Source organism: Fundulus heteroclitus, chromosome 20, assembly GCF_011125445.2.
Source record: "Fundulus heteroclitus isolate FHET01 chromosome 20, MU-UCD_Fhet_4.1, whole genome shotgun sequence".
NCBI lineage: Eukaryota > Metazoa > Chordata > Actinopteri > Cyprinodontiformes > Fundulidae > Fundulus > Fundulus heteroclitus.
Window position 1 is genome coordinate 33,019,687 of NC_046380.1, and position 18,250 is coordinate 33,037,936.

The 18,250-nt window shown below is 43.3% G+C and overlaps 1 protein-coding gene across 1 annotated transcript; it reads left to right on the forward strand.

Moving 5' to 3' along the window:
* On the forward strand, window positions 1-17,689 carry LOC105926022 (solute carrier family 2, facilitated glucose transporter member 9). The gene is made up of 12 exons (XM_012862173.3): window positions 1-51; window positions 4,161-4,256; window positions 4,338-4,498; window positions 6,411-6,535; window positions 6,657-6,786; window positions 6,886-7,034; window positions 7,118-7,305; window positions 7,980-8,090; window positions 12,354-12,455; window positions 15,385-15,457; window positions 16,533-16,660; window positions 16,760-17,689. The coding sequence occupies exons 1-12, from the start codon at window positions 28-30 to the stop codon at window positions 16,943-16,945; spliced, it is 1,473 nt and encodes a 490-aa protein (XP_012717627.3). The 5' UTR covers window positions 1-27; the 3' UTR covers window positions 16,946-17,689.
* Window positions 17,690-18,250: the final 561 nt, after the last annotated feature.

Consider the following 18,250-nt stretch of genomic DNA (forward strand, 5'->3'; position numbering starts at 1 on the left):
TGCAACGTTCAAGTGAGCACAGGGAGAATGGAAAGTTTCTTTCAGCAGCTGGTAGGTCTTAACAGAATTTTAACACATTTATGACATGTCACAATTAGTTTTTGTTATTCAAACTGCTCAAAGGATCTGTTACACTGATGACAACTTTTATATACATATGTTTTTTTCAGCATTTAATTCAAAAAAGCTTATGTTACTTGGACAAATTTACAAGATCAACTTAACATGTTATAATACACAGACAACTTATTTTTTGCTACTCATTGTTTTATCTGGTCAGTGTTTTAGTTTTAGCTGAGTCAATGTTGGATTGTCTTTTTCTCTGTTATTTTTTTAGACTTCCTGTAGTTTAACATGATTACAATTGATGAATCAATGAAAATCATTATGGTTTCACATTTGTTGTTATACGTACAGCTAGTGTATGGTGTATAACTCTGTCTGTGTTTTTGCCAAAGTCATGCCCACATTTTTTCATTGTGGGACAATAAAGGTATTTTCTTGTCTTATTTGAAATTTTACAGGTTATATAATAATTTTCCTAACTTTCCATTTTCAGCTATGTTCAGGTTTGAAGCTCACAATACTTATATTTATTTCCATGTCTGAACTGGAGAAATATGTACGAATGTGAGCTCATAGGGTGAAGATTTATACAACCATTTTTAGGAGAGCTGTTGTCTGTGTCGGCACCAAAACTGGCACATCCAGAGTGATATGGGGGCACTTTGCCATACGCCCTGCCTGTAGTTCACCACAGTGGGGGGAAAAGCCACCTATGACAAATAGAAATTAAAAAGAAATAAAAATTTCTAGCGTTCAGGTAAACTCAATTTCTGACTTAGTTCTGACCTGCATTGGTAGTCTGGTTCCAGTGGGAATCATCATGTTCCTCCAAACAACTGTATCACCAGTATAATTTATGTTAAGGAGCCTTTACTTTATTGTGTAAGTCTCACTTTTCCCCACATAATCATTTCATATTTTACTCATGTGACTTTAGCTGTACTATGGTTATGTAGCTGTTGGACATAGTTGGCATGGTTGGCTACAACATTTGAACTCTGGAGGGCCATCCATTGTTATTTCTCTTTCAATATGTCTTTTGGCCCTAAAAAGTCATGAATGGTAATACAAAAAATGTTTAGTATTCAGATTACATTTGGAGTCAAACATTCTCTCCCTAATGTGGCTTAACACGGAGAGAAGAAAATGATGCTGCTACAGTTAATTGCCAGTAAAATAAGTCATTTTCTTTCCAGATAAACATTATGCTAACAAAAAACACGCAGAGTCGTCTTAGTGGTCTGGCTGTTGACTGTCTGCTCAAGCAATCTCCCCTGGCTGTGTCATTGTAATGACAATGAATAAGGACCCAGTATTCAGCCAGACACAAAAAGTAAGATGAACAGGATTTATTGAAGGAGATGGTGAGGGTGAATCAGGCAAGTATACAAAAACTATCCAGTGCCGGGTTCCGAGCTGTCATCCAAGCAGATCCAAAACAAAAACAGGAAACTGGCAAACTCAAAAAACAGATGATCAGACTTGAATCAGAAAAACAGATTGACAGGCAAAAAACAGAATGCTGGAGAGCTCTTACCAAAGGACAGGTGAACGGGGAAGCAAAACATACGTGGCATGGGGACAAGAGATGTGACGTTCTGGCAGGGAGCAGAGAACTGAGGCAGGTATAAATAGGCAGGAGAACAAAGGAGAGAGGGAGAGCTAATTAAACACAACAGGTGGAACTAATCAGAAGGAGAAGAAGTGGCTGAAACACTGACAGGACAAGTGGCAGGAAACAGGACAGAACTGAACTAGACAAAATACTGAACTAAAGTAACATACAAACTAATCCAAGGCATGAAAACTAACTTTAACTAAAATAATAACATAAACCAGAACAGAACATTACAGAGCCCCTCCCTCAAGGACGGATTCCAGACGTCCCTTGATCTGAAAAACAAAACAGACTAGACCGGGTGGGTGGAGGGGGTTACCGGACGGAGGTACAGAGTAATTAAAAAACAAAACAACCCAGAACTGGGCGAGCAGGTGTAAAAAGTCCACAACTGTCCCATCAAAAACAAAAACAACCCGACAGGGTGAACCAAAACCAACAACAGTCTCTCGGAAGAAAAGTCTGGCGGGCGTCCCGGAGGACGGCCATGGCGTGACATGTGATCCGGCGGATGTCCCGGAGGACGACCCCGACGGGTCAGGATGTCCAGCGGTCGTCCCGGGGAACGGCCCCGACGGGTCAGGATGTCCGGCGGTCGTCCCGGATGACGGCTCCGGCAGAGTAAGATGACAGGAGACCGGCGGCGGAGCAGGACGACATGAGGCTGGCGGCAGAGCAGGATCCTCGGAACCCGATGCCTGGAGAGGGAGAAAGCAAGAGGAGGCGCCGGACTACAGGCTAGTGGAGGCACCGGACTACAGGCTAGTGGAGGTGCCGGACTACAGGCTAGTGGAGGCACCGGACTACAGGCTAGTGGAGGTGCCGGACTACAGGCTAAAAAAGGCGCAGGACAACTGGCTGGGGAAGGCGCCGGACTACAGGCTGTGGAAGGCGCCAGGCTACAGGTTACGGGCGGCGCCGGGCTACAGGCTGTGGATGGGGCCTGGCTACAGGACACTGGAGACAGTGCTTTAAAGCTGTGAGGAGCTGGCACTGGTGACAGTGCTTTAAAGCTGCGAGGAGCTGGCACTGGAGACAGTGCTTTAAAGCTGCGGGGAGCTGGCACTGGAGGCTGAGTCTTTAAGCTGCGGGGAGCAGGCACTGGAGGCTGAGTCTTTAAGCTGCGGGGAGCCGGCACTGGAGGCTCTGCTTTAAAGCTGCGGGGAGCCAGCACTGGAGGCTCTGCTTTAAAGCTGCGGGGAGCCGGCACAGGAGGCAATGGAGCTGAGATTGAGGGCGGGTCCTCCTGGACCCCTTCGTGGGACTTGGACGGAGGCAGGTACTCCTGGACCCCTTCGTGGTACTTGGACGGAGGCAGGTCCTCCTGGACCTCCTCGTGGGACTTGGACGGAGGCAGGTCTTCCTGGACCCCCTCGTGGGACTTGGACGGAGGCAGGTCCTCCTGGACCCCCTCGTCGACCGCTGGCGGTATCCCCTCAGGGACAGGAGCCAAGGCGTCAGCCAGACCAACTGCTCGCCGGCATTTGCGACGGCGGGACGGCTGCGACAGAGCGCTCCTCCCTTGGAGGTGGCGTCTTGGACCCACACCAGGGGGACAAATCACCAGCCTGGAACCCTCAAACGAGAACCTCTGCAAATTAGCTCTGCAGGGAAAAAAAAAACAAGAGTCAGGCTCCCACCGCACGCCTGTCAGTGAGAACAGAGAGGTACTGTGATGCCATGCAACATTGCGACCACCTGCTAGGAGCAGCTCAGTGTATCAAGCTCAGTGTCACATATAAAACAGTTTGATGTAAAGACTTCTTGCGGCCGAGAAGTTCATAGTGTGTAACACAGTGTATGCGGTCGTAGAAACTGAGCTCTGCACGTATCTGTATGCGCTCTGCTGAGTGAAGTTGCCCAAGTATATAGAGGCTTTTACATGAATGCACTTCTAGTTTCGACATTACAGTCAGGCAGAAAAATATGGTGGGTGTTTTAAAAATTCTTTCTGCTTTTAACACAAACAAGGATGCATGTTTGATTTTATAGGTTTTCTGGCTCTAAGAAAGGATGATATATGCACATTAAATTATTAATATTTAACTCAGCTGTCTGGTTTTGGGCTTGTGTTGTCTTTGTGATATACATCATTTACAAGGCGGTTATGGTGTTTAAGACAGACTTTGGTGCAATCATGTCCTTGCTACCTTTCTATTAACCAACAATGCTACTTCATGTTTATCCATGACTTCAAAAATATTCTGACTTTTCTCCATTTGAACAAAATACGATCAAGATTACTTTGTAAAAATCATGAAATGCCAATCACATGGGTGTTTTACTTTAGGCATTCTTCCCTGTTTTCGCTATATATGCAAGATTACCTTTACATGGCTTTGACTGAACCTCACAGAACTGCAGTAGAACAGAGCAAATATTAAAATGACCAAATGTAAAACACTAGATGGTATTCTTGTTATTTTTAATGTGTCGGTTTAAGTCACATTTATGTTTATGTTTTTCTGCGCTCCAGACCAAAGGCAATGCTCTGTTCCTGATCACCATTTTGGGTTTTGGAGGAAGCTTTCAGGCTGGTTACCATATAACTGGGCTCAGTTCTCCTTCACCGGTGAGAAAAACAACCTCAGTTTCTCCGTATTTTAGGTTTATTTGTTTTGTTTTGTCAATGTTTATTAATCTCTGCCTGCAGTACATTCAGTGCTTCATCAACAGCAGCTGGAACGACAGGTACAATGAGCCTCCAGCTCCACAGAAAGTCACCATGATCTGGTCTCTTATCGTCTCCATGTACGCCATCGGGGGACTCTTTGGTGCTGTCAGTGTCAAGTTTTTCTCAAGACGACTGGGAAGGTGTGTATGTGGCTTATATGTTAGGCATGTGTGAATCTTGGGAGAGAGAGAGAGAGAGAGACAGGGAGACAGACAGACAGACAGACAGACAGACAGACAGACAGACAGACAGACAGACAGACAGACAGACAGACAGACAGACAGATAGATAGATAGATAGATAGATAGACAGATAGACAGATAGATAGATAGATAGACAGACAGACAGACAGACAGATAGATAGATAGATATACACATGTTCCTATTTGAGATTCCACAGTGCTCACCATGCAGCAAACAGGTGTTTTTAATCTCAAACAATCATTAATTTCTCTTAGGAAATAGACAATCTCTTTCCAACACTTTGAGAGGGAAAATGACCTAAATTCTGAAGCATGTTGTGTGCACACATCAATATCACATTAAACTTGTCTAATGCAGACTTAGTTGTGCGACAGAACAGGAACCTTACTATCTCACGTTATACTTCTGTTCTGAAAGTAAAAAAAAAAAATCCTAAAATGGCCCCACATACCAATTTAGACCTTTCTGTCATGTCTCTTATGTCCATGGAAACGAGCCAACATTATCAGGTTGTTGTTGCGAAGACAGAGAAGAGAAAACTATAACAGAAAACTGATTTCAGTGTAATTCAATTCAATATACTCTTATCGTCCCCACAAGGGAAATCTGTTTTGGGCAAGAGAATCTGCACTAAAATTAGATACAGTTAATATCATGGAATTTAACAATGAAATATTAACAGTATAACAGTTCAGCACAGGATGTAAAAGTCATTAAAAATATATCTATACAAATTATGATAAGCAATTTAAGATTTAAACATAAAAATAGGGGGAGACCTGCAAACACTAAAGCTGTTCAGAACAAGTTTAAATAACTGTCCCATTCTCGTCAAGCATTTAGAAGAGAGGAAAAAGGATTTTTAAAAACTATTTTATTTACATTTTGCCAGCCTGCATCTATTGCCTGAAGGAAGCAGCTCCTACCCCACTAGATAAACAAACGACAGCAAAGGCGTGCATAATATCTTCTCTCCCAGCCTGACAGAAAAGGCTTACTGAAAGTTAGAGAGTAAAAGATTTATATACCTTGAGCAAAATGTTGCGTAACAACACAGTTATTACTACAGCTGGCCCATCCATAGCTATAGCTCTAGCTGACAGCTGAGATCTACTGCTGTGAAAATGTATTTGCTCTGAAGCCTTAGAAATTGTATTATGATCCCTTCAAAACTCATGTCAATCACTTTTTCTCATCAGTTCTTGAATTTCTTTAGATTGGTGATATGTTGCTTGAGATATTTTATCCTGCTTCAAGTTGTCAGACAGGTTCTGTGTAATGTCCCACCCTTTTCCATTAGTACCAACTTGAAGCGTCTCGGTTCTTTGTACCTACTTTGACATTGTTCCAAGTGCAGCGAGTTGGCCCGAAGACGCCATCTCAGAAGGCTGTCGGTTTCTGATTGGTTAGGGGGTGGAGTCACTGCTTCCACTATATTTGAAAACATCTACAATAACGACAGCAGCTACCTGTTGAACGAAGATGGAAGCACCTAAATTAGTACTGTGGTTCAATTTATGTAATTTATAATATTATCATCACTGCAAATTAGACATAAGAAATTGTTTCATCATGTGAAACATTCAACCATGTAATAAAAAAGCAAAAAGGAAGAAATATGTAACAGCACAGTATTGTGTCCTGAAAATGACTTCCTGTCTATAGATAAAGACATGCCAACAAACATTTTGCATTGTGAGTAACACCAAGGAAGACACCATAAATTAGGCATTTGGTTCACCATGCTCTAATGAACCTTTGCATTGTGCAAATCTAGCTGATTAATGAGCTTCTCCATCGTGTAATGTAGCTCAAAGGGACCTGAAGTAATATGTGTCCCTTCTCCAGAAAACGAGCAATAATCTGCAACAGCATGATCTCTGTAACTGGAGCAGTGATGATGCTGACAAGCAAGGAGGCTAAATCCTTTGAAATGATTATTGTGGCGAGGATGCTGTATGGATACTCATCCGGTGAGCTTTGAAGTTTTGTTTTTTTATTTATCTTACCTAACTGTGGATTATTCTGAATAATTTGACACCCATGTGATGAGAGAGTTGTTTGCATAGTGGTGTAATCTTTAGTGTGTTGCAGGTTTAGGACAGAGCCTCCATTCGATGTATCTGGGGGAGATTTCACCCAGGAAGATAAGAGGCAGACTGACTCTGACTTCAGCCACTTTTGCTTCCCTTGGTAAACTTTGTGGACAGTTTTTTGGATTAAGGTATGCATCTACTGTCAATCTCCATAGTCTTTTTATCTAGTAAGACAACGATCAGCAAGGACCGAGGCTGAGCTGCAACCCAAACCTTTTGTTTTTCAGCGAGATTCTTGGCCGTCGGGACCTATGGCATATCCTTCTCTGTGTCCCTGTGTGTTTCTCAGTGGCCCAGGTTCTGGTGCTGCCTTTTCTTCCCGAGGCTCCCAGATATTTATTCTTAGAGAAAGGAGACGACAAAGCATGCAAAAGAGGTATGCCTTTTCTGACCCAGCCAAGCAGGACTGATTTATTCCTTTTCTCTTTTGACGTTCTTCTTTGCTTGTCTTCGCTCTAGCCCTCCAGAGGTTGTGGGGTAAAGGTGACTATAAGCAGGAAGTGGAGGAGATGCTGATTGAGCAAACGGCTCTTGAAGCATCTCCACCAAAGAGTCCCCTGCAGCTGCTGAAGGACCAGACTGTGCGATGGCAACTCATCACCATATTCATCATTTACTTTTGCAACCAGATGTCAGGCATGTCTGCTGTGAGGATAATATTCACTGCATATTCTCAAAATAAATACAGTATCTTGCAAAAATATTCATAGCTCTTGGGCGTTTCCCAGCTGACTGGGAGGTATGAATTAGGGTCATGAGGGGTCAGACTGCAACAGGACATGTCGGGGACACAGCAACACATGTTAAAGAATATTATCCGGTGAGATGGCCTGTAAATGAAACATTTTAGTTTAAACACAAAACACTATATGTGGCAGAAAATTGACCCTGAACAAATCATCCCCACGGTGGAACGCTGTGGTGGCAACATCATGCTTTGCTTTCCTTCAGGAAGGATATGAAAGCTCAGAGCAGGGCGGACCTGAAAGATAATCTACATCTGGCAGCTATAACAGGGTAAGGTGGTTATAAAAACTACTGACTCAGGGGGGTACACACCTCAGATTATTTTCAAAAAACTTTAAAAACCTTGTATAATTTTTCTTTACCTTCCCAATTATGAACAACTTTATGCTTGTCTGTCACTTGAAATGCCAATAAATTATGCTGACGTTTGTGGTTGTAACACGGCAGAATGTGAAAAATTAAAGGGTCATGAATTATTTTGCAAGATACTGTACACAATAACCTTAAAATAATTATTACAAAAGGAACTTAATTGAGGCGTCCTTATATCTTGGGGTATCTTCCTCCTTCCCAGATCAGCACCTTCTCCTTTGACATCTTCCTGAAGGCTGGTGTTCCAAAAGACAAGATCCGCTACGTCACCCTTGGTCTTGGAATATCTGAAATCCTCACCTCCATCTCCTGTGTGAGCAAATCCCTCATTCAACCCCTGTTAAGATGACTCTGTTCCCCTTCGGTGGTTCAGACAAAGCAATACACCGATGTCCAGTGCTCTTTCAGTGTGTGCTTACAACAAGCAATGCAAACATTGTAGAAATGCAGGATTATAACACAATTATGGGTTGGAGCAGCTTCTGGCCCTCTGTGTCAGACACAACGTTCCTACTCTGTCTGGAAGAAGTATGGAATTTGATTACAGAAATGTATAGGTTTGGAATGGAAAAAAAGAAAATGAGAGGAGGGAAACACATTTGCATTTCCAGATTTTAAACTATAATGTCTGCCCTCATTTTTCTCTGTTGTTCCCTCCTTTATTTCCTTACTTCTTTCCTCTATTTCTCTGTTCACTCCCCACATCCTTGCTTTCAATAGACGGTCCTGTGCATGCGCAGTTATTCAAAAAGGGACTTGGGCATTTCATAATTTATGTCCACATTTAAAGGGGTGGTGGCATCACTGTAAACTATTTCATGTAGTTGATACAGCTGCCTATGTAAATTCTCCAAAGAATTTCATTAAAAAAAAAAAAGTCACCTTTTCGTAGGGGGTTGTTTTGGCAGGCCAGATTTCCCTCCTCAGTGAAACGGTTGAGTACAGTAATGGTACAGCAAAGGTTTTAACCTGGTGGTGTGATTCATCATCCACACAGTGGGACCGAAGTCCACGGCAGCAGAGCTCTTACATTTACCAGAAAAGACAGCATTTAGAAATTAAATAAAATTACGGCTAATGACAGCATTGCAGTCGCCACCTCCAGCATTGGTAGAGGAGATTTTTCAAAATCAGTTTGTTTGAAAACCCCAACTTGAATTCACCCACATTCAGGAAACGGCTTCTGTAAAATGCGTTGAACATATGAACATAACCCAGTATCGTAATGGACTGCGGTAAAGTTAGTTTTAAATTGGATAGTCTCTGTCCGCGGCTTTGACGGCAAGCAAGCAGAAAGAGAGCAGCAGGCCCAGATCAGCCTCCCTCTATTGGTTTGAACAGGAGGCACCGTCGAAGCCGTGGAGCACAACTATCCAATATCCAACCTGAAACTAACTTTACCACAGTTCAAATTGGGGTTATAATTATGTGGTACTTCCCCATAAATGAACTTCAGGGGACACCACAAGGCACTTTCCAAAGTCAAATTCAATCAGATTATACAGATTGGGTCAGATTATACAGATTGGTCAAAAAAAAAAGTCCTATCTGGGAACCCAGTTGATTGCATCAAGTCTTGACAGGCAGCATCCACTTGTTGTGCAATTATACACTGTTTAAAGTTATTTAATGTATCATAAATAACTCTCTGTCTGTTAAGTATTGTCTGGTGATAAGCAACTCTTAAACTGATATCAAGACAATGGTTGAAATGGATGAATTCATGCACTAGCGATCTTTTAACAGCAAACTCTGCACGCACATAGAATAAAGGAGTGACAACTTCTTTTCCAGTTCAAGAATTTGATAACAGAAATAAAATGAACATCCAGAGAACATCATTATGTAATGCTGTTTATCTGAATTACCACTATATTTCGATTAACAAATCCTCTCTACTAGGCTAGTGAAACTTAACTAAAATGAAGATAAAAAGGAAACTAAGATAAGGAACTATTTACATCCAAAGGTAAACGAAAGACAAAACAAAAGTGGTTGATCATAATCAGAATAATTCAGTGAATCCTGTTCACTGCAGATCTGATTCCAAAAAGCATGGAATGGAGCTAAATCAGCTTACACTGCAAAAACAGAATTAAAAATAAGTAATTTTTTCTTGAAAGTAGTGTATTTGTACTTTATTTGAGCAGGTAAATAAGATCATTTGTCAATGGAATAAGATTTTTGCACTTAAAATAGGAACAACTCATATACATCAACTTATTTCAAGTGCAGTACATCTAATTATCTTATTTTAGGGGTAAAAATACTCTCTCCATTGGCAGATAATCTTATTTACCTGCTCAAATCAGGGGCAAATACACTAATTTCAAGAAAATTTTACTTATTTTTAGTTCTGTTTTTGCAGTGTACCTAATTTAGAAAAACATTTGGCATGTGTTTCAATCCACTCACAATGCAAATCCCGAGTTAAACAAAACATTATTTGATGAAATAATTTTTTTTTAAGTTAGAGAACCAAAGTTCAATTTAAAAAATGTGAATTGAGGTTAAATTAGCTTGACTAATTCAGAACAACATTTGACATGTGTTTCAACATATTCACAATGCAAATCCCAAGTTAACCAGAACATTATTTTGAGTAAATAAAATTCTAAAGACTGATTTGCTCAGTGAAATCATTTAAACCTTATGAATGGCCGATCTTATCAATGTGATTCTACCTCCGGGCGCTAGGGGTTGCTGTAGCGATCGGTCGCTAAATTGGTTAAATATAGCCGAGTGTCCTCAGCATAACAGTGGAAATGCTGCTTGATCATTTTGCCAATCGGAAGCATATATATATAGTTAAGAGAACTGGCCCAAGGACTGAACCCTGAGGTACTCCACAAGTGACCAGAGAGTTTGAAGAACATTTATTGTTAACATGAACAAACTGGAATCTGTCAGACGGATAAGATTTAAACAAGCCTAATGCTGTTCCCCTTAATCCCTACAGTATGTTCAAGTCTTTCTAGGAGAATATTGTGATCAACTGGATCAAAAGCAGCAATGAGATCTAACAGGACAAGTACAGACACAAGTCCATTATTTGAGGCCATGAAAATATCATTAGTGACCTTCATCAGAACTGTTTCAGTGCTATGATGAGCTCTGAAGCCTGACTGAAACACTTCAAACAGGTCATTACTTTGTAAATGTTCACATAGTTGATTAGCAACTACTTTCTCAATAATTTTAGATAGGAAAAGAAGATTAGACATAGGTCTGTAATTTATTAGGTCATCTTGATCAACAGAAGGTTTCTTAAGTAAAGGTTTAATAACAGCTACTTTAAAAGCCTGTGGTACATATCCATTTACTAAGGATAGATTAATCATGTCTAAAATAGGGCCACTGATCAAAGGGAATACCTCCTTAAACAACTTGGTTGGGATTGGGTCTAACATACAGGTAGAAGGTTTAGATGAAGCTAAAATTTTAGATAGTTTTGAAAGCTCTACTGCTGCTAAACAGTTCAAACACCGATCAGGTTCTAAAGATTCCTCCAACACTGCCTCACTCACTGAGGACGAGGTAATCATGTTTGGGAGGGTGCCAATTATTCTATTTTGAATGGAATCGAATTTTATTTATGAAGAATCCTATAAAGTCATTACTTCTAAGAGCTAAGGGAATGGATGGATCAATGGAGCTGTGACTCTGGGTAAGTTTGGCAACTGTACTGAAGAGAAATCTATGATTATTTTTATTCTCCTCAACTAATGATGAAACATATGCTGCTTTAACTTTGCAAAGGGTCTTTCCTTCCAGCCATCTGTCCTTGTTGTCTACCTCAATTTTTTCCTTATTTTTTCTTACCTGAATATACAAATACCACCACAATAATTCATCTTGCAGGCAAGGTTATATTTCTCTTATTTACAAAGCCAGGCTGGCTGCATGTGCATGTACTTCCATGTAAATAGTTGCCACTCAGGGATTAGCCCCTCCCTTCCCATATTTGCCACTGTCAGAGCAGTGTAGCATAGGAGCAAAATGGCAGAGAGCACGTCCAGCGGATCGTCCTTTGCAAATATGTGCATAGGATTTGATGGGTGACAAGGGAAGTGGAAACGGGGGGCCAGGTTGCAGCAGGTGAGGTTGAGAGCGTCTTGGCCTGTCATACACCTTGTTTTGGTCAACAGACAATGCTCAGCAGTCCAACATGGTGAAATTTCACTTATTGCTCATTTGAGTACTTAGCGTCCTCTGCAGCTTTGCAACAAGCAGTAGGGACAGAAATTCAGTCAAAGTTTTTTGCCTTTGGTGCGGGGCTGGGCTTAGCTGTGGTTGCCAGGTCAGGGGCAGTACCCACCAACTCTGATGTCAAAATCGGCAGTTTTTTGTATTGCCTAAAATGAAGGGATGTTTTTTTATATTTAGAGAAGTTTCAAGAAGGAATAGAGACCCAAATGGAAATACAAAAACGAGCAAAATGTGAATTCTGCATAATAGGCTCCCTTTAATGTTGAACTCCTCCTGATTATAGCTCACAGTAACACATTTTATAACACCTACAACTGGCCACTCTTCCTTTTGTCACCCATATTTTCTTTAAATTCTTTTTCAACAGAGTCTTCTAATCGAGCAAACAGGGAGGAGGCCATTGTTCTGGGGAGGGTATGCTGTAATGTCTGCCATCTGGATTGTGGTAACAATCATGCTCAACCTAAAGGTAAACATGGCAAGAATTAATGAAAAGGATAACAAAACTATTAGAGTAATCGCTCAAGGTTCTGTTCAAATAAACCAGTTGATTTCTACAAAAAATATGCATAATTTCCTATGCTTTAATGCTTTCTACACTCGCTTTGTGCACCACGTTTGGCAGCTTGAATGGAAGTCCAAGTGGACATAATTCAGTACACACACAAGACATAGAGGAGCACGTAAAATGATTTGTAAGGAGGTGTGTCTTGAATGGGAACCAGATGGCACAAGTGGTTGCGTCAAACTGAATAAAATACTGCAAATTGGTCAGCTGCAAGAGCATCCAACAGTCAGTAAAAACAGAGGGTGAAGGTCACCAAACAAAGTAAACACATAAAATACCACTTTGTTTTCTCTTTCGTAAAGTATCCATCCATCCATCCATCCATCCATCCATCCATCCATCTTCTTCCGCTTATTCGGGGTCGGGATGCGGGGGTAGCAGCTTCAGTAGGGAGGGCCAGACGTCCCTCTCCCTAGCCACTTGGGCCAGCTCCTCCGGGGGAATCCCAAGGCATTCCCAGGCCAGCCGAGAAACATAGTCCCTCCAGCGTGTCCTGGGTCTCTCTCTGGGTCTCCTCCCGGTGGGATGTGCCCAGAACACCTCACCAGGGAGGCGTCCAGCAGGCATCCTAACCAGATGCCCGAGCCACTTCAACTGGCTCCTCTCGACGTGGAGTCCTCCCCGGATGACTCCTCACCCTATCTCTAAGGGAGAGCCCAGACACACTACAGAGAAACCTAATTTCGCCGCTTGTATCCGGGATCTCGTTCTTTGGGTCATGACCCAAAGCTCATGACCATAGATGAGTGTAGGAACGTAGATCGACCGGTAAATTGAAAGCTTCGCCTTTTGGCTCAGCTTTTTCTTCACCACAACGGACCGGTACAGCGGCCGCTTCACAGCAGATGCCGCCCCAATCCGCCTATTGATCTCCCGCTCCATCTTCCCCTCATTCGTGAACAAGACCCCAAGATACTTAAACTCCTCCGCTCCTCCACTAGGGGCAGCATATCCTGCATATTCCGGCTCAAGACCATTGTCTCAGATTTGGAAGCACGGATCCTCATCCTGACCGCTTCACACTCGGCTGCGAACCGCTCCAGCGAGAGCTGTAGATCGTGCCCTGATGAAGCCAATAGAACCACGTCATCTGCGAATAGCAGAGACGCGATCCTAACGTCACCAAAATGGATCTCCTCAACACCATGGCTGTGCCTAGAAATTCTGCCCATAAAAGTTATGAACAGAATCGGTGACAAAGGGCAACCTTGGTGGAATCCAACTCTCACCCGAAACGAGTCCGACTTACTGCCGGCAATGCAGACCAGACTCTGACACCGGTCATACAGAGACCTAGCAGCCCTTATTAAAGGACCAGGTACTCCATACTCCCGTAGTACCCCTCACAGGATCCCATGAGTGACATGGTCGAAAGCCTTCTCCAGATCCACAAAACACATGTAGACTGGTTGGGCAAACTCCCATGCCCCCTCCAGGATCCTGCTGAGGATGTAGAGCTGATCCAGTGTTCCACGGCCAGGACGAAAACCACACTGCTCTTCCTGAATCCGAGATTCGACTATCCGATGGAATAGATCCGGAATAGAGCTTACCAGGGGGGCTTAAGAGTGTGATTCCTCTGTATGTTGCAGAGTCGCGTTGACCAACACAGCCCCACAACATCCAGAGCCTTAAGGTACTCAGGGCGATTCTCATCCACCCCCGGGGCCTTGCCACCGAGGAGCTTTTTACCCACCTCGTGACCTCAGCACCAGAGATGGGGAAACCCGACCCAGAGTCCCCAGGCTCTGCTTCCTCAATGGAAGACGTGTTGGTGGGATTAAGGAGGTCTTCGAAGTATTCCGCCCACCGACACACAACGTCCCTAGTCGAGGTCAGCAGCACACCACAGCCACTATAAACAGTGTTGGTACTGCACTGGTTCCCCCTCCTGAGACACCGGATAGTGAACCAAAATCGCTTTGAAGCTGTACGGAAGTCTTACTTCATGGCCTCTCCGAACTCTTCCCACGCCCGAGTTTTTGCCTCAGCGACCAGCCAAGCCGCCCGCCGCTTCGACTGCCTGTACATATCAGCTGCTTCCAGAGTCCCACAGACCAATAAAGCCCGATTGGACTCCTTCTTCAGCTTGACAGCTTCCCTCACCGCTGGTGTCCACCAGTGTGTTCGAGGGTTGCTGCTGCGACATGCACCGACAACCTTGCGGCCACAGCTCCGATTAGCCGCCTCAACTATAGAGGCATGGAACATGGTCCACTCAGACTCAATGTCTCCCACATCCCTCGGAACGTGTTCAGAGCTCTCTGAAGTTAAAGCTCCGTATCACAGGGGACTCTGCCAGACATTCCCAGCAAACCCTCACAGTACGTTTGGGCCTGCCAGGTCTGACCGGCTTCCTCCCCCGCCATCGGAGCCAGCTCACCACCAGGTAGGGGTCAGTGGAGAGCTCCGCCCCTCTGGTCACCCGAGTGTCCAAGACACGCGGCCGCAGGTCAGATGAAACAACAACAAAGTCGATCATTGAACTACAGCCTTGGGTGTCCTGGTGCCAAGAGCACATATGGGCATCCTTATACTTGAACATGGTGTTTGTTATGGACAATCCATGACGAGCACAGAAGTCCAACAACAGAACACCACTCGAGTTCAGATCAGATGTGCCATTCCTCCCAATCACACCCCTCCAGGTCTCACTGTCATTGCCCACGTGAGCGTTGAAGTCCCCCAGAAGAACGAGGGAGTCCCCAGGAGGGGCACTCTCCTGTACCCCCTCTAAAGATTCCAAAAAGAGGGGAAACCTTAGAGGTTTCTTAAAGTATTTTAAGTGTAATTGTTGTCACAAGTCTGATAATAATTGTCATCTCTCCAGGATTTAAGCTGGGTTCCCAATGTTACTACTGCTCTTATCTTCTTCTTCATCGTCTCCTTTTGTGGAGGACCAGGTATGAACTTTACAGCTGTACATTAAGCTTTTAGTTTATTTGAGGAAAACCTGTATGTCATTCAGTACCTTGATAAGTATTTATACACCTTTATTTATTTATTTTTTTTTCGTGTCCTTGTCTGGCTGTGTTATGTGTCTTGTCTACCATTAAGAATTGCTTTCTTAATGCTTTAAAGAGCCCAGCAGATTTACTTTCACAAGTGGAGCATTACTGCTTTCTGTATGGCGCCCCTCATGATACCGTTTTTGGAGTATTTCAAGTTCAATGGACACAGAAATGGAAAGGTAAAAGAGAAAGAAAGGAAGAGAAAAAATTAGGCAAAATGTTAAAAGGGAGAAAAGAAAAAAAGAGAGAACAAGATAACATCCTCAGACTCTGCTCTACACCTGCAGAAAGAGATATAAAAAGATCATCGAAACCACATGAAAAAATATCACTGTACAAACAACCAACGCCTTTGATAAAGTCACCTAAAAATACACAGCATTGTTTAATACAAGATGTACTTAGTGACATCCAAAGCTAATTATAAGGTTTATCTGTACAGAAGTGTATCTGTAAGCACCTGGATCCAAGCACCTATAGATGTTTGTGAGAGTGCACTTGTGTATATAAGGTGTGTTCATAATGAAAACGCCCCATAAAAGTGTTGTGAAGAGCCAAAGACAACCACCCCAGAGCACCGAGGCAGACTACTGGGAAGACTAGAACCCCAGATGTCTGAAAGGGTCCCCAGAGCACAAGAGTCCAAGAAGGACCAGCACAGATAACAGCAGAGGAGAGCCCCAGGAAATTCCCCAGCAGCCTGTGGGCTCAGCCAACAGCCAGCTACGCCAGAGCAGATCCTGTAATGGGCCCAGAGACCCGGTGTCAAGAGGCCTGGGGCCCGGGGGTATGGGGCACCCCCCAGCTGGGGCCCGACAGGGCCAGGGTGCTCAATCCACCCTTTAGTTTTTAACAGTTCAGTTTGTCCAATAATATCTAAGAAGGATATACTGACAATTGTTGTAATGTGACTAAATTAAGTGTAAACTTTCAGAGTTCACTAATTGTGATTCCTCTCCTCTTCCAGGGGCAGCTACAGCTACACTCAGCAGTGAGCTCTTCATTCAGTCGGATCGTCTTGCAGCTTTTGTTCTCATGGGACTGCACCGTTGGTTCATTTTCGCAGTGCTGGGCCTACTCTTCCCGTTCATCATTGTGTGTACAGTTCATCCAAAAACCACCAACATATACAATATGTCATATGCTCAACATGAGTTTAACCAAGATGCTTTGCTGTCTCCTTTTCTCCCTCAGGATGCTCTTAGTTCGTACTGCTTCATGCTGTTTGCTGGTGTGTGCCTTCTGGGTAGCCTTTATACCTTCCTCCTTCTTCCTGAAACCAATGGGAAGACTTTCATGGACATTTCAAAGGAGTTTAAAGCCATTACGGTCTGTGGGAAATCCTTCTTGGAAGAAGACAAAGTGGAGACTAAGCTGTAAGCCAGGACTTCATGAGATATGCAAAAACAGATGAGAGGGAAATTCCCCTTTAGCCAAGCATTTTGCCCCCTGAAAGGATCAAAGTAGGATTTAAATTTAGGGATTCGTTTGTATGAGGGGGATTTTACAATTTCCCAGTTTTACACATTTGGAACTGAGCAAAAACTCCCACCAAAGAACAACAACTGTTTAGCTCCACAGATCATTGTCATGAATTTTTGGAATGTGACTCAATTCATTTAAATCAACATAATGATAGAGATGTGTTTAATGCAAATAATATTAATAAATTACATTATAATCAACAATCTCAGTGCAGCTAAGCTTAATTGGGATAGCACTGAGAGCCTCCTCGTCTCCCAGAAATAAATCCTCCACTGTTGCCTTTGGACTCTGTAGTGTGTCGACCAGACACCTGCACAAAGTGAAATTAAGGGAAACTGTCATGGTTCCCTACAAAAAAAAGAAAGAAAAAAAAAAAGAAAAAATCAGCTACCTGTGGTTCAACTTGGGCACCACAGGACGCACAGTGGAACCTCTTTTGTTCAGTGGAGACACACAACAGCGGTTTGGTGCCCTGAACCGCGTTGGTGGAAAAGATTGTGTCCCGTTGAGGAAATAGTTAATTCAGGGTGTTTTGCTGTGTTAGTTTCTTACCACTCTAGTGTTTTAACTTCAGGCCAAAACATCAAATTTTGGTCTCATGTAACCAGACAACTTTCTTCCACATCTTTGCCATGCTCCCTACATTAGGGTGACCAAACGTCCGTATTTCCCGGGACATGTCCGTATTTCACGTCCTGTCCCGGGCGTCCCGGGTTCTTTTTAGAAAGTGAGGAAATGTCCTGTTTTTTAAATTACCTTCATTGGACCATTAAATTGACAGGCACTAGGGCACTGCGCACGCGTGTGACGTAATCCCTTAGCCGCGTCAGTGCGGGCAGCCCTGTTCTTAATCAGAAGATAGATAGCGTGGATAACAATATCTATCGATCGATAGACGTGGGGCGTGATAGGAAAAAAAACGGGTCGATAAAAAGTTCGATAGACAGTTTTACTTCCTTGCTACAGTCGGCACGCCGTCACTAAGCGCCGCCCTCTCAAAGCACAACACAGAGCATGTGAATATGTAGCAGCAAGTAGCGGCGGAGGAAACGGTCCCAAAACGGGGTTTTACTAGTTCGCCAGCCCGATAGAAATAAACAACAGTGATTTGTAAAACTTGCAAGGAACCGGTAAAAGCAGAGTCTGGTAACGCAACCCACCAGTATTCATCACGTAAGCCGCTCAGCCGCTCACACCCGC